At 42.9% G+C, this 16,061-nt stretch overlaps 1 protein-coding gene across 1 annotated transcript in view; it reads right to left on the minus strand.

The window, feature by feature from the left end:
* TAF3 (TAF3 RNA polymerase II, TATA box binding protein (TBP)-associated factor, 140kDa) overlaps window positions 1–11,163 on the minus strand; it is a 100,674-nt gene extending 89,511 nt beyond the window's left edge. The window contains exon 1 of the mRNA XM_010136502.1: window positions 10,927–11,163. Within this exon, the coding sequence (XP_010134804.1) occupies window positions 10,927–11,119 (193 nt within the window). The 5' untranslated portion in view covers window positions 11,120–11,163. The remainder of the gene's footprint in view (window positions 1–10,926) is intronic.
* Window positions 11,164–16,061: the final 4,898 nt, after the last annotated feature.

The raw sequence follows: 16,061 nt of genomic DNA on the forward strand, positions 1-16,061 counted from the left end.
TGGTGGTGGGAGGTCGTGGTACAGAACGGTGCCGAGCGGCTTCTCCTCCACGAATTTGAAACTGCTCGGGGCATTTAGGTTGGCAGAACTCTATAACCCAACTGGAACAGCGCCAGCAGGGTTAACGTGCTGCTCTTGAAAAGTGAGCCACTGAGGCTTTAATCACCACAAGTGGTGAGGACTTAATTTTTCATCTCATTTGAAATATTCCGGTCTCAACAGCAGACCAAGCTTCTTATAGAATGCTATCGACTCATCAGCTCCATTTCCTGCTGCACTGGATTGCCTGGGATGGCTCCTGTAACGGCTGCAGCAACCCTGCTTGGCTTAGCCCAGGACCGAGGAAAATCATAGTCCCTGCGGCAGGGCACGGGACGGATGTCGCGCACACAGGACACACGGACCACTGACACTGCAAAATTCAAGCTCAAACTTCTTCTAACATTCTCTGCTTCCCATACCAGCGGCTGCAGCTCATCTTTGGCCAGGCAGCACGGCTGGTTTTGAAGACCGCAGCATCCCACCCGTACGGAATTACACCAGGGGGTTCTAGGAGATGGGCTTGGGGTTTGCCTCACCCCCGCCTCTACCTCTGCACAGCACAGACGGACCAAAAATACACATGAGGAGCTCAGCTTAGTGAGCTCACGTCTGTGTGAAGGAAAAACTCCTTCCATAGATGGGCCATTTACAAAGCTGAGGTTTACACTGAGGTTTTGGAAAAGTCGGTGTTTCAGCATGGCCCACCTTAAGCTTTAAATAGATACTGTGCATAAACTGTACTCCATGAAAAACAGCTCATCTAAGAGATGGTGGTTCCCTGCAATGTAAGAGAGTCACTTTTTAATTCACATCAAGTTTACTTTCTCCAAGAGTCCTAAAAAAATACCAAATTATGTCATTATACCCAATATCGTGATAAACTCTTTGGACGCTGCTGTTTCTTAAGTGTAACCGAAACACACAGCAACACCAGAACAATAAAATTCCACCTTGATTTTTCAGCTCATCGCAACCAATGTGATCTTATACCACGTTTTTAAGGACTCTGAGCAGCAAGTTAAGGTGTCATGCTACAGGGGGATAAATGGGTGGCTGAATCTCACCAAAATCTAAAGAGTTTTTTGCTTGTAATTCTAAAGCTTCTTGAAAAAAATCCTCCCAACTCAGGATCCCTGGACAAGGGTACATGATTTTAACTGTAGCTTTTATCTTAAAAAAAAATATAATGAATATATGTATGTTTTGATTACATTGTAAATATCTGTTTGTAGAAAATTGTACACACAGCCCCCAAAAAGGTAATTACAATAAACCTTGCTGAGCTGAACGTGTATAGCCTGAACTACAGAAAATTAAAACTGTTGCACGTAAGAATGGTAAAAATTTTCTTCAAAACAGCGAGAGAGACTGCGAGATTACAGAAGAGCTCCCACCTTCAGCAATACCGGGGCTGAAAACATTCAGAACAGAAAGAAAGCCTCTTCAATGGATGTGTTAAAAGTTTCTCATGCAAAACCCAACACATCCTTGTTCCATATTTAATTTGCAATAGGACACCCAGAGCTGAGCTGGGAGAGTGCTTCTGGCTGGGGACCAACCGCCTGCTGAGACAGACCCTGCGTGTAGGTAGCACATGATTGAAGAGTAAAGGGAGCTGAGATGCAGCTCTGAGGATCTGAAGTTAATCTGAACACACTGGACTCGAGAGGAAATGAAAAGTGAGTTCCTCTCCCTTCCTATGGCACTGGGGCTTCCTGTGTTTTAGCGATTGGTCAAGAACTATTATTTCCTCCAAGCTATTCCCAGTTGTGACTGTCAGACGTAATCAACGTTGTCTGCACACAAGCTCAAAACATTTCTTTAAAAGATGCCTGGAACCAAAGTCCCACATGCACAGAGACCTGGAGAAACGTGGAGAAACTTGGAGAATACCAAGACTGAAGTATGCCGAGCCTGAACGAACATGCTGCTCTGAGCATGTAGAAATGCAAAGTTCATTTGCTGAGATGAGTATCCCCAGAAATCTATGCAAGATAAGGGGTATTAAAATTATTGCCTCTCCAATTCAGGAGGGATTATTTGGCCAATCTGTTAAGCTGTACCTCTCAGACGCACAGAAACAGCACCATCCGCCTCCCCTGAGGCAAAAGAGCTCATAACATTTGAAGAAAAATATTCTTACAGTTGGGATGAAGCATATACATGAAACACAGAGTCTTCCTTGAGTGCAGCTCTTTGGAATGGGAAAACAGCAGACACCAACAGGGTGAATGCAGAGGGCAAACAAGTTCACCAAAGAAAATAAATGAAGCAGAATGCTGCAGACTGCAGTGGCCAGAATAAAGGCCATTTAAGTTGTTATCAGGCTGTTTTACACACACACACACTCAGCGTTGAGCTTGTGTATCTCTCCATATAAAATGCCACCTCTGGCAGCGTGGTGTCATCACTTGCAACCACCAGTGAAACGATAATCTCCAGCCAAATCAGAGAAATCTGCGACTTGCTGCGTTACCGCCTGAAGACCCCATGTTTTCCAGCCTTGGGCTAAATACAAGCCAGGTCTAGCCCTGCTCAAGGCTGACATTGCTTAAAAGCACAGGTACGCTCTGGGAGCTCTCACTAATCAATCCACACAACCCACACGTACGTGGCACATGCAAACAGAGGTACATTTGTGTCACCTAGTCACACCAAACACAGCCATTCAAAGAAACAGAGCCCAAAGTGAAGAAATATGTAAGAACACCGTCTGTCATGTCATCCGAAAGCCATTTCTGTTCCTAATGAACACTATTACCAAAATAAAGAGCCCAAAGAACCACTCGGTTCCAGATGAACTCTAATTATCCAAGCACCTTGCTACATGAACCAGGGTCATGTCTCCAAACTCCTGATCTGAACTGTCCCTCTTATCCACCCAATTTGACACTTCCCAGGCTCTTGCTGACTGCACTCCACAATGAGTTCTCCTTTCCCAGTGACTTACCTACTCATGACATTCCCTTCAGAGGTGAGTTGGAGTAAACAGGAACACGTAAGGCGCAGACTGGAAGAAGACGCTGAAGTTAAGAGCAGTACGGTACAGTTACAGTGCTTATCTGTGTGTTGCAAGAGACAAATAATTCAAACGAGGTCCCTTAGTAATACATTTATAAATCAGAAGGCAGACTTCCTTGGTCTTAACCTGGACTCTGCCACATACTTGTCTGCAGAAGCTTGTCATGAGTCATTCGCCTGATTAATGCAAGAGAGATACAGGTCCCGTAATCCACGAGTGATCTTTGCTAGACAACAGCTTGTTCTGATGGGAAGATCGAGGTTAGGCTCAGGTATGCTTGAAAACGTGCGTGTAAACACCGTGCAACATCTATTCCTGAACAGCTCCAAGCGTAGATGGAGGAGGAAAAACATTTTCAGACACTTCAAAAGCATTTCACTGGAAAAAAAGTTACTCTGTGGGTAACTCTTTCCTGGACGTGAGCGTTATCAGAACAATGACCTGGAGTGCCAACTCCTGAATGCCCGGCATGGACCCTTTCCTGTGTCCATGTAGATGTTCATGGCTGTTCATCAGCAGCAACTGCTAGAGAAACTTAAGGCCAAGTGTCTCAAAATCAGATATACATGAGGTCTCAAACAACCTTTTCTACTTCCATGTCCTTCCTAGACGGTTCTCTCAAATGCAGTGCAACGTTAAGGCTTCCTTGGTTTATGAGCCTTTTCTCACAAATTCCTGTGCAAGGGGGTAACAATCACATTTGTGGTTCTGCTCCCAGTAGCTAAGAGAATTTTTAATGCCAGGAATTGATAGTAAACACTAACGCTTTCATTAAGTCAAAGCACCCTTGGCGGCAAAAGTCAAAGAGAAACAAATAAAAAGCATCTGATGAGAAGAAAAATAGGAAAGGCTCCTGCATGAAGCAAAAGCACTGAAAATAAAAAAGGTCAGCCCTTAAAACAGGCCAGTTGCGCCTTTTACCCTGCTTGAAGCAGCAGCTAAACTCTCCATTTCCCACCCCTGCCCCTGGAGACCTCAGAATACTCAGTGCAGTAAGGGGAGGCGTGACCCGCCTGAGAACAGTAACAGGCGGCTATCGGACGATAACCTAATTAGAAACTTCTGCTTTCAAAGGCACAAAGGTGTCTGATGATCCAGATGAAACAAAATCCGCCAGTACAGTCGTGGCAGACGGTGCAGGAAGCAACGCGGGCGCTAAACAAAGTCGGACGTTGTCAGAAAAGGGAAAAAACCGATCTGACATGACGAGTCGAGACAAGTGACAAAAGTTTTGCTGAAAAAGGATCAGTAGGAAATTAAAATCATGACGGCGTTTCTGTTCAAAATGCACAAGACAATAGAATCCTTTTATCATAAAGTCCCCTTTTCTCCTCCAGTTTTATTACAGCCGAAATTGCAATTTGCACATCACAATGCAGTGGGAGAAGCCCCGACTTTCATTCCCGCTCAGTGTAAATAATTCACTGCAAAAGGCTGGCTTTTATCAGCCAGCTCCTGCATTCCGCCGTTTGCATTTTGGGTCCTTGAGAATCACTAACGGCTTGGAAGTTATCTAAACAGGTCTGAAAACCAGGAAAATCTTTGTGGGAAGGTTTTAAAAGGGTGATATCCCCTTGAAGAAAAGTCATGGTAACTTCAGCTCTCTCGCTATATGCAGTGAATAAAACGAGATGGCTAACGAAGCAAACGGAACGCTGGATTTTTGGAGTTAGTATTACTAACGCCTCCTCATTACTTTTAAAAATCCTGGAATATACATTATAACACGTATTTTTCTCATTTGCTTACTGGGCTACAGCCAGGTTCCTGCTGGTTTAGCTGTTTTGAAGGATACAATGCTTAGAAGACCTTAACAAACCAAACCATGAAAACCCATCACAACGCCCCTCCCCAAGCCAACGCAAACACTTTTAAGCCATTTCCTCTGCTCCCCACTTCCAGCTGCCGCTGTGCTTCTTACACAGGGAGCTGGAGAGGTGGTGGTTTGTTTTCTCCAAAGACAGGAATAATCAGGAAAAGTCCTGATCTCCCACAGAATCTAACACCGCGTACACCTCTGTCTCCATAGTCTATGGATTCCATCTTCGTGATTTGGTTTCTGCCACGGATAAGCTCTTAGTATGGCACTTATTACACTGATTTTTTTTTTCCAAGTCCTGCAAATTAAATGAAGCTTGTTGGTGAAAGTCTACAGAGCTTCGTATTTTAAGCTGCCTTTTTTTTTTTTAAAAAAAATCTTCCTCATTAAATCCTTCCTTGCAGTATTTCACTGGAAATTCTGCTTTTGATTATGATACAACTTCCTCAGAAAAGGTAAAGATACAGTTGTCTTCCCAATTACAGCTTTATCAGCTGCCTTCTATAACAGCTATTTTTCTGTCTAATGGCAAGATTTAAACCGGGCACATTTGCTGCACACTTTTTTTTTTGTTCCTGTCTCATATTTTCCATTTTCTTTGAAACCTGCCTCTCCTATTGGCTCTTTCCCAAGGCCTTTCTTCTGTCTGCATCGCAAGCTTGGCTGCCTTTCTCATTTTGTCTGTTTCTCCTGTTGCTTCTTCCTTGCTGGGCTGATGCATTCGCGGGGACTCGTTTGCACAAAAGCAATCAGCGTCTAACACTCGGCACTCTCAGCGCAGACGGATGCCTGCAAATACTCAGCACTGTCAGCAGCCAGGAGCAAAGAGTTCACACCCTGGCAGGGATTTAACTCTTCAAACTGGTTGACTAGACAGTACCTGTTTGTTGCTGGGTGGTGGTTTCCTAACCAAGTATACTGGGAAAGCTCTGTTGAAAAGGTCATTGCTGCTTTTAAACCACCAGTGCAGGTGTTAGAGCCAAGAAGAGTTGGTCTGTGGGGTTAAACTAGGCCTGGGGAAAGGCAGGAAGGCTTAAACCCAACAACAGCGAGACCTGTGTTATCCAAAGGGCTAAGTCGATACCCCAGTATCCTTTTTAAAGCCCATCGCGTGCTAATTGAGAAAGAGGTATTGGCTTTGTTTAACCCTTGAGGAAACCAGAGACTGAAGTGACACTGGTCTGAGATCCAAGACTTGTTACATCCACTTCTGGACCACGGCCAAAGAAAGCGCTGCCGGACCAAGGGGCCAGTGGCAATTTTTAAATCTGATATATCGAGCCACTGGAGATAGACACTAACGCTTTATACCTCCGTGATGCTTAATGCTTTATACAATTACAGTTCTAGCACCGGTAGACGCTGGATATCAGATGCAAAAACCATGTTATTTTGATTAGCACCTCGCTTCACACGCTCCCCCCACTCTCATTAATTCAAATGTGATTTTTAGGAACTAACATTGTATGGAAAAACTGGAGATGTTCTGAGACGATGTATAATCTGACAGCTGGCTTTCCACGCTTACCGGTGGCTGCAAGTGTCGAGTTTGGCGGGTAATGTATCCCTGTCAGGGAAATAAAACGCTCGGACAGAAAAGGCTACAAATAAATCAGAATTTGTGCACTGTGCCAAGAATTGGTCCTGACTCGATGATCAGAAATACAACTGTGCTTGAACACACATTATCAGGTATGAAACAACACAAAACTAAATGCCTGGTACAAATGACATTCGTTTCCCCATCATCTTTAAGAGAAAGGAGCTGAACCTCTGTGAAGTGTGAGTGAAGTGCGATGAAACAGAAGACAGAAAAAAAATGAAGCAAGAATTGAGGAGGAAGTCTGACTCCCTATGTAACTACCCCTCTCCCCACAAAAAACCTCAGTTACTGAGAAGAGACCCTCATGTCACCTCCCTCACATCCTTCTGACTTATCCCAGTGCAATTAGAGTGGAAGAGAGGAATGAGGGTCTACTGAGAACGTAACAGACTATGAAGAGCACTGCACAAGCACAAGCATCGTGTTCTCTTCAGTTGTCCAGGCAGAGAAACAGAGATGGACCACCTGTGTCTTCAACAAGTCCAAAAAAGAAAGCAGTTGGCATAAAGTGGTTATTAAAAAAAAAAAAAAAATCTTTATTATTATTAAAAAAATAAGGTAATAAGAGACAGTTAGCACAAGCAGAAATTCATTCCTGGAAGCTTAAAAAATAATGTTACTATGGCACATGTAGGAATCACACTTCACTGTAATTATGGGGAATGATACATGTTCTTAAAGCAGCTGGACTCCGGGCTCTCAGCACCATCACAAAGTGTTACAGCGATAATTATTAGCCGCGGAAAAGTATCTGGGCTTTCTCAGCTGGCCTAGTTTCAGCACAGTGCTGTTGCACTTCAAATGCAATCAACAAATTCTATGAAGTTGCTGTATTATTGCAAAATGTATGTTCTTTTACATTAAAGCACAAGAAATAAAGCATGACCATCATGTTTTGCAACTAATTTTTTTTCTCCTTTTTAATGTCTTACAAGTTTACCATGACATTTTAGTGACAACAGCCCTAAAATAACTCAAAACACCAAAAAGGAGCCTAATTAAAAATCAGCAGACAACGAACATCATGATACATCGGCGTAAAATTATCCCTTCAGTGTCCTTTGTAAAAAAAAAAAAAATGCCTAAACCCCAACATTTGCCACGGCAATACCGAGTCAGATTGTTTTATAGAATATATCATTTTATATGCAGAGCCTTGCAGTGCGAGCATTTGGAACCGGCACCGGATCACTCAGCGCACGTCACAAACGAGGCATATCGAAGGCAAGAGAATTTTCTTCTTCCTTGGAACAAAGCTTGTACCACTGAACTGAACTTCCTGCCGACACCGAATATAGAGCTTGAAAACCTATTTGCCTTCCTGCCTTTCCCCCACAATCTAGAAACGATTCCGAGAGCTGTTTCTTACTCTGAAGGAAACGGCTCCTCTCAGGCTGAACGGCCCTTTTTGCACTTACAGAGTCTTTGGCAACGATAACTAAGACTTTGCCCAAGCTGCTGGGGAGACTGTACTCTGCACACAACGGCCCCAGGTCTAGAGAGAGAGGAAATAAAAAGTTCCACGCACAAAGCTAGAAGACTTTTGAGAAGGAGGTTAGCAACACCTACTGGTCACGGCACATACTAAGCACTGCTCTGGCTTTTAAATCAACGATTAAAGAAAGGGTTTTCTTACTGAAGCACCGAACTGAATTCCCTGTGAAGTCAGTCTGTCCCCAGAGATAATAATTCTGATTAGATCAACTGATAAAAATCAAAAGATATCACCTCTCCTGCTAAAATTCTCCTCATACTCTTGGACCGTCAAGGCTACGCTATCGCTAAAATAGACCAGCACTAGTAATTCCTGAATCCCGTCAGTAAATAAATACTCATAACTGGAGCTGAGCTCTGGGCTTTGATATCGACAGGGACATAACGAGTCTTCCTGACCGTTCCTTTAGGAGCCTGAAAGATTTACATTACACATCCTAACGTGCACGAAGACTCCCTTCATTACTAACTAATTATTGCCTACTCAAAGCAACTCAGATATTACGAACGCACAATCTTAGCAGCAGGATTTGTTCTGCTTTATAACGATCTGCAAACTATTCTGCAATTCTTCAGTATTTTTACGATGCATTCCTTCAATCTGCAAAAGTGAAAGTTTTTCTTGATTCACCTCACTCCAACAAAAAAAAAAAAAAGGAAGCAGGGCACAAAATTACAAATAGCATTGTTGGAAAACATTTAATTCACCATTAAAATGACCTGTAAGTATTTTAAATCAACAATAACAAACCTGCAAGCTGTATTTAATGCTTGCTTTAAATTTCCATTTGAAAAAATACCGTATTTATTTTTTCAGGCTGTGTCTATAGGCCCTCTGATACACTAGCCTCAGGCATCAGAAGTTTTCCTGGTTCTCATCCAACTTTGGAAATAATATCTTCTTGCTTCAGGTGTTAAAAGGGTTCATACATTATTTATAAGGACTGCTAAAATCTAACTCCTGGATCTAACTTGCAAGAGAAAGAGTATAAAAAAGTTACATACAAAAAAAGAAAGCGCAACTGTCCCCATTTCAACGTTTGGGCTCTCTTTGTATGTCATGTACCGGCAGGCTGTGGCTGTAACACTCCTCTCTCACTCCCCAAGTTCAGATATTCTTCCACAACCGCGTGGAGCCTTGTTGGGTTTGATCTCTCTTGCGTATTTTTAAAGTATGATTTTCCAAAGGAAAAAAAAAAACCAAAACCAAGCCACACTGCTGGGTAACTTGTTACACCTCAAAGAGGCTGGATTTCTCTGACAGGATGGTGTTTGTTTACCTCCCGAAAAATCGGGCTGAAGCGTTTCAGGAGTAGCCACTCTTCTGGGGGGAGTTAAAATCTCTGTTCACCTCTCAATGTCCTCCTTCCTCCTCCCTCTCCTCTTGTTAGTGCTGTCCACCTCTATGACAGTTACTTTTTATTTGTCTCTTAAGAGAGTTCCCTGTTAGATTTGAAAACAACCCTTTTAACAAACTTCACAAAGGGGGACATTTTAGTATCGCCTTATCAACCCAAGAAAGTATTTCTGCTTCAAACAGCAGTTTCACTTCCCAGGTTTAATAAAGCAACAGACATTAAAATGCTGTTGCTCTGTACAATAACTATGTATTCGGTGCAATTACAGAAACAAGTCAGGTCTACAGAGCTTCAGAAATACTCACCAGCATGAGGAAGTCCTCATATTGTTCTGAACGCACCAAAACCTTCTTAGCCGACAGCCCCTGACCCTTCAGATTCCTGTTCCTGACTGTAATTTCACTCAGACTAACTGGAGCACACAGTAACTGTGTCTATCTACCTGACGAAACACTGAACACTCTCTTTCTACAGCTTACTGATCGCTGAAAAACTGCCCCGTGCGACAGCTGTAGCAACACAGCAATGGATTTGTTTTACCTACTAAGCTGATGTCGTTTATGTTCATCTTTACACTGGGCAGAATTTTTATGCATATTTCAATCTGCAGATAGAGACCTTGGATCTTAAAAAAGAACCACACACATATTAGAGGATGATATCCACTCTGTCCATACAGGTATTATAAATTAAATGAGTATCCTGTGAGTAACACTATTCTGGAAAATAAAAGTTCCTCTTGTCCGGGGTTTTTTGTACCCAGTCCACAAGATTAGACACATTTATTTCCCCACACAGTACAGTTGGGTGTTGTTCACTATTCAAAGGGAAAGCCAGACCAGGCTGTGTTTCTTAAAGGTTTATCGTATTAGCAATCAAGTCTCATGTAGCTGAAAAACAGAAAAAATTATTTTGCTTTTTCCACAGCCACTGTTAAACCTCTCAGGTTAACTATGGCTCATATAGTGCGTTTCACTGCTACAGTAATCCTCAGCTGCTGCCTCCGTGGGACAAGAAAGGGAAGGAAAGCAGTTAGAACGGTGATGAAACCCTAATCGACATCAGTGAAGAGAATTAAAAGCAAGCACTGCACCTCTAAACTACTCTTACTTCTGTATTTTAAATCTGACTTGATTTTAATTGGAAGAGATTCGGGTTTTGGGGGTTTTATTTCGTTAATTTGTTCAAATGAAGAAGAATGCGCTGTGAGGAGCTGGGAATGCTGTGCCAGTCTCACCAGCCTTCCTCCTCCTGCCTTTACCACGTTCTGTAAGCTCCTGCAGCGTATGTGAGAGGGAGGCTAACACATAAAAGGTAAAGCAGAGCATCCGTTTCTACTGACATCCTACAACTTCGATTTGAAATGCATTATAGAAACGTGTATTTTGACACCAGTTCATCTTGGAGGAAAGTAAGAGAGCGAAAACAAACTTGCCGCAGCACTGTTGTGAAACCACGCTCATGTAACACCCAGTGGGTCCTTCCTGAGCGACTGCTATGGGACAGCGCAACTCAAACTGCTCGAGGATGCAAACAAATAGGTAAACACAAAGGGACCAAAACTTCAAAGCAAATGATAATTCCGCACCTTCTTGGGAGGAGACGATAGGTGGCAGGTAGTCAGGGATGTACTCCTTCCTTTCCTCCGCATCTTTACTTCCTGGCTGGGGAAACTGCAGGACATTGTTCTTGCTGACGGGGAATGAAGGGATTTGATGTGCGAAAGTGACGGGTTCGATATTGTGTATATAATCTTCCAGCTCATGCAGGTTAACCCCCATGAGCTTGAAGGCATCACCTACGTCATCCAAAATCGGATCGGTGCGGCCATCTGTAACAGAAACACAACAGAGGAACGTTTTTGCAAAAATCCAGTGTAAAAAGTTTGACCTGCAGATCCACACCAGTAACGGGGATCAGCTCCCCGCAGCTCTGCCAGCTTTACTGGGATATACAATGTTCCAGGCTACGAACACACGCTCATCTAAAAGTGCTTTGTTTTGATCCATATCACTTTGTTTCAGTTATTAAAGAAATGCACCTGGAGAAGCAAATCGAGCAAAACCGAGGGAGCAGCAACAGGCAGCTTTACCTGGTGACAATCGATTAACACCGTGTGACGTCACTTAAAAATGTTTTCAGCTTCATAACGCACATTTGAATGAATGAAACAAACTCTCAATAGACAGAAGGTGCCCCTTTACCAGTATGTAACAGACCAAACACTGTTTTCCAGTCAAGAAAATGAACAATTTCATTTTGTGGAACAAGAAAAAAAAAAAAAAGAAGGTATCTCGTGTATCTCTTGATAACAACAAAATACTTCACATAGTATCTTTCCACCAGATGAAATCTACTGGCTTCATAATCCACAAGGCACTTTACCTACCGGTTAGATATACCTCCCAGATGAAACACAGGAATATTAAGCAGTGGTCTGAGGAGGAGAGAATATTTTATATTAAACTTCAAGGGCTGATTTCCTGGGGTGCAACTGAAGTTTCGCTCTACAGCCAAAATCTTCTCCTTACAAAAAGCATTGTGAAACCTTACTGGCCAAGCAGGCAGGACCTTTATTCAACACGAGCTCCAAGAGAGGATGCAGGTTGTTCTACGCATGCAGTTTGGCTCCGAGGTTTAAACTACAGAGTGCAGAAGTCCTCAAGTGCCTCAGTTTCCCTGAGCTGACAGAGGGAGATCCCTTGGAAGGCCTTCGGAGGGAGAACTGGGTGCCTGGCTTTGGTAGCCAAGGCACCGCTTTGAGTCTCATTCTACCTTTTCATAATAACAACACAAAAAAGATGCCTTAAACCCCAAACGTGACTCCTTTTTTTAATTCAATAAAATTCTACTGAATTCTGTGTACTTGGCTTATGAAGATATTACATCCCCACATGATGATAAGCTGTGATTTACTTTATAAAGTAATTATGGAAAACCAGCCCGTGCCTATTGAAGGGACACAATTGCTATTGTGAAGCCCCACCTTTGAAGAATGGGGGGGATGCTCTTTTGTTTGTCCTTTAACCTAATCTCTTCTTGCTTTATCTTGCAGCCGGAGCAACCAAGCAGGCTGGTTCTCACATCCTAGGATGAATTCGAACCCCCGGCTAACTTGTGCCTGCAGGTACCTTGAGAAAATAAGAATTTTGTTCTAGAATTTCTCTTCTTAGTCTTGCGGTGAAGATAAGGGTAATACTCAGATTATGGCTTTGATTCTCGGCTCTGTAACACTGGCCTCTTGTGTGACTCTGGGCAAGTCGTGGTGTTTTAATTCTCTCCGCTGCTGAAAGGGAGCTCAGCCTCTTTTGCCCATCTCTGTCTGGAATGCAGACTCCGTACGACAAGACCCATCTCGGATTTGGGGTTTGTGTAATATCTAGTAGCAGTGCAACACTGGGTTTCCCTGCAGACTCTACGGACAGAGAAACGTGGAGACTCATATAAAGATCGTTAAAAGAGGATATAGCCACCCCGGAGTAGTTCTGAGATCCCTCTAGTTATCAGGCACACAGAAGAGTATTTTACCCTTAAAAAAATTAAATTTAGATAATTGACACAGCTATAGAAGTTTTTTGTTGTCACATTTAGTTCCTCTTCAGACTACAAAGATGCTTTTGAACTTACTGAAGCATTTTCTAAGGTATCAAGACTTGGCAGGTACAAGTTTGTAAGCCAGTTAAAATAAAAAACTTGGGGAAAACTTTTCATCAAGCCCAGAAGTGGAGTTTACTTATTGCTGGGACACTCTTGAAATCTCTGGCTGTGCTGCTTGCAGGGCAGGGGGATTCATGGTGAGCCTCACGTGCTCACTCCCAGGTCGGCATTGTCTGGATCTGGGAAGCGTACCGACAGGCACCGGGACACACCGTGCTGCTGCCCAGTTCCCTGTGGAAGAAAACCCGAGCGCACAAGCAGGAAAAATGCTGCCACAGGCTTCCCAGCTGGACAACGTGGGGTACAGGACTGTAAGAGGCACCATCACAACCACCCCATTACCGGGCTCTGTGAAGGTGTTTTGAATACCTGGACACCAGCACCGTCATGTCAGGGTGAACATTTAGTCCAGTCTATCACTGTCATAAGTGAAACTTTTCCTAGAGCTGCACGTGAGCTTTTTAACCTCCAAAAAAGTGTACGGACACGATTAGTAAGTGACAAATGCTAGAAAGAACTTCTTCCTGCAAGTGCTTATTAAGAACACGTGGCAGAGGAGCAACTACTAAGTGTACGTGAAGCATGGAAATATTTAAGAAACCGTCTAAAAAAAACAATTACGTGTGTGAGAAAGCGGGTTCAAAATGTGACTCCAAAAAACCTGAAGACAACTCAATTTTCCCAAGTCTTTGACATTTGACTCCGAAGAGACACTTCAAGTCATAAGATCGATTAAAAGGTAAAAAGATTTTTAATCGTGCAGGTGCCAGAGGGATGAAAGGTCTGATCAGTTAACCTCTTCTTTTCAAGACAGCGTGTCCTCAGCGGTGGAAGTGCCCAAAAATGTTTGAGGTCTGTATTCATATCGGTGCTTAAATCAAAACACTTATTGACTGGAAATACAGACAGCACAAAAATGCATTAAACATCATTTCAGATGATTCATCAAATAAAGGCTTGTGCCTTTATACTCATATTTGAATGGTTTAGCAATCCTCTTCTCTCTCTGGATTAATAGAAATTCACAAAAATAGCAGAAGCCAGACCCATGAAAGAGAACGCTGACAAACACGTAACACGGTCCTTCCTGGTCTTTCATTTAGTCTTTGGCTTTTTACTTCTGTAAGCAAACGATGCAAAAAAGTTTAATTCGTGCGTACTGAACTTGTCTCGATATTCTTCAGATACCTGCGCTCTCTTCAGTTTAAAAATTCCGACGCTAAAGCCTCCCAGTGAAATAATTAATACAATGTCACCCAGCAAGTCAGTGCCAAATCACAAACAGCTTTGCAGCTTTTGGGTTCCAGCCTCTTGCTGTTCCCTACGCCCAACATTTCAAACAACATCTGTTGTCTAGGACTGGGGTAAGATGGAAGGAGGTGGGAATAGTTCATCCACCTCTCCTCCTTACCTCTTTCTATCGAGTTTTTAAGCTGTATTATCTCCCTGAATGGAAACTGTGCTCCAAAATTGATATATCTGCAGCAAACAGCAGAGCTAAATCGAGAGCCTTCTGTCTCAAAACTGTGGCAATGGCCGTGCAGTTCCCTGAACACAAGGACAAACACGGGGAGAGGAGGAACCTGCACACAGAAATGGATCCCCAAAGCAGTGCAGTACCGAAATGACAGAGTCCACACAGAGCTGAGTATTTGGATGGAAAGTCAGACAGCCCCCAAGCTGCCCAGCGACACCTGCAGACACAGTGAGCAGCTCACAGGGGAATACAAAGCCAACAGAACCCTCCAACGAACAAGCTGAATAATGCTGGTGTCATCCAAAGAAACTGGGAGGAAGAGGGTGGGGGTTCGGGAAACAGTCTCTTAATTTCCTTAAACCCAGTCTGGGGAATTGCTGATTTGTCAGACTCGCCCCCACCACCTCCTCCCTGGCCCAAAGTCCATGTGAATCAGTGAACATTTAACAAGTGAGTGAGGACGGAACAGAAGAGCTTTTAGTTTCATGTTGGGTTTTTTAAAGGGATCAACTGCAGCTCTGTAATAAATACATTGAAAAGAATTAACGTGTCACTACCCACGTACAGTCTCTTAGAAATAGCTCAATATTCACCCTCATGGCTGCTCTAAAAGAGATTTTTTAAAAAATTCTATTTTACACAGCAAATTATTAGGTATACCTCCTGGGTGTTTTTATTACAGGCTCTATCACAGACTCCTGCATGTCAGAGAGCCCGGCCAAGTGTCAAATACTCGTGTATCTACACTGAAAAGTTACTCCAGGACAACTCTGTCAAGCAGACAACACATCACTTCCACCCAGCACCCACAATAACAGCCAGAACACACACAGCACATTACTGAGTACGTATATATGCCCCGAGTGCACTTCAGTGGGGGAAAAAGTTCCTGTTAATGGAGTTAGCAGGCAGACAAAAGCTTCTTCTTGCTATTGCTGCCCAGAGTCTGCTCCTTTTCCCAGTAACCTCGTAAATGTCATGTAGAAAACTAAGTTGTCCTTCTTTATTGGTAGCCAGTAAGATGGTAATTAGCTTAAAACCATTAACATTTAAAGTTTATCAGGACATGAAGAGCTACACTTCTTATAACAAATGTTATGTGCCTTGGATAGATGCTCGTTACAGCAGTCATCTGGGATCAGCGTAGGGAATCAGCTCATTTAAACTGATCACCCAAATCTAACAGTTTTATAATTGTTGTACATTGATAAGAGTGAAGAAACAGGGAAAGAAAAAACAGAACAAGAAGGAAAAAAGTAGAGGGTAAATCTGACACCTGGCATTTAATTAGAAAGAAAGATATATGTGGTTGATGACGGGTCATTTCTCTCTGCTGTGGTAATCCCCAGTGAAAATATTGGTCTGCTGTTTGCATCCTCCAAACAGAGATTCGCTATAACGAAGGTAAATTCTCCTTTAAAGGAGATCGTGCAGTGCCGTTGGAACAGGTTTGAGCCAGCTCTGCCTCGGCAAAACATTTTGCAAGTTGTGTCCCTTCTCCTCTCAGTGTGTGCTCATCAGATCAGAACCTGCCTATTCAATATAAACACAGCTGCGTTTTTAATATAAATTTTAATATTTTATTTAAC

This window comes from Buceros rhinoceros, unplaced genomic scaffold (assembly GCF_000710305.1).
Source record: "Buceros rhinoceros silvestris isolate BGI_N320 unplaced genomic scaffold, ASM71030v1 scaffold4960, whole genome shotgun sequence".
Lineage (NCBI taxonomy): Eukaryota > Metazoa > Chordata > Aves > Bucerotiformes > Bucerotidae > Buceros > Buceros rhinoceros.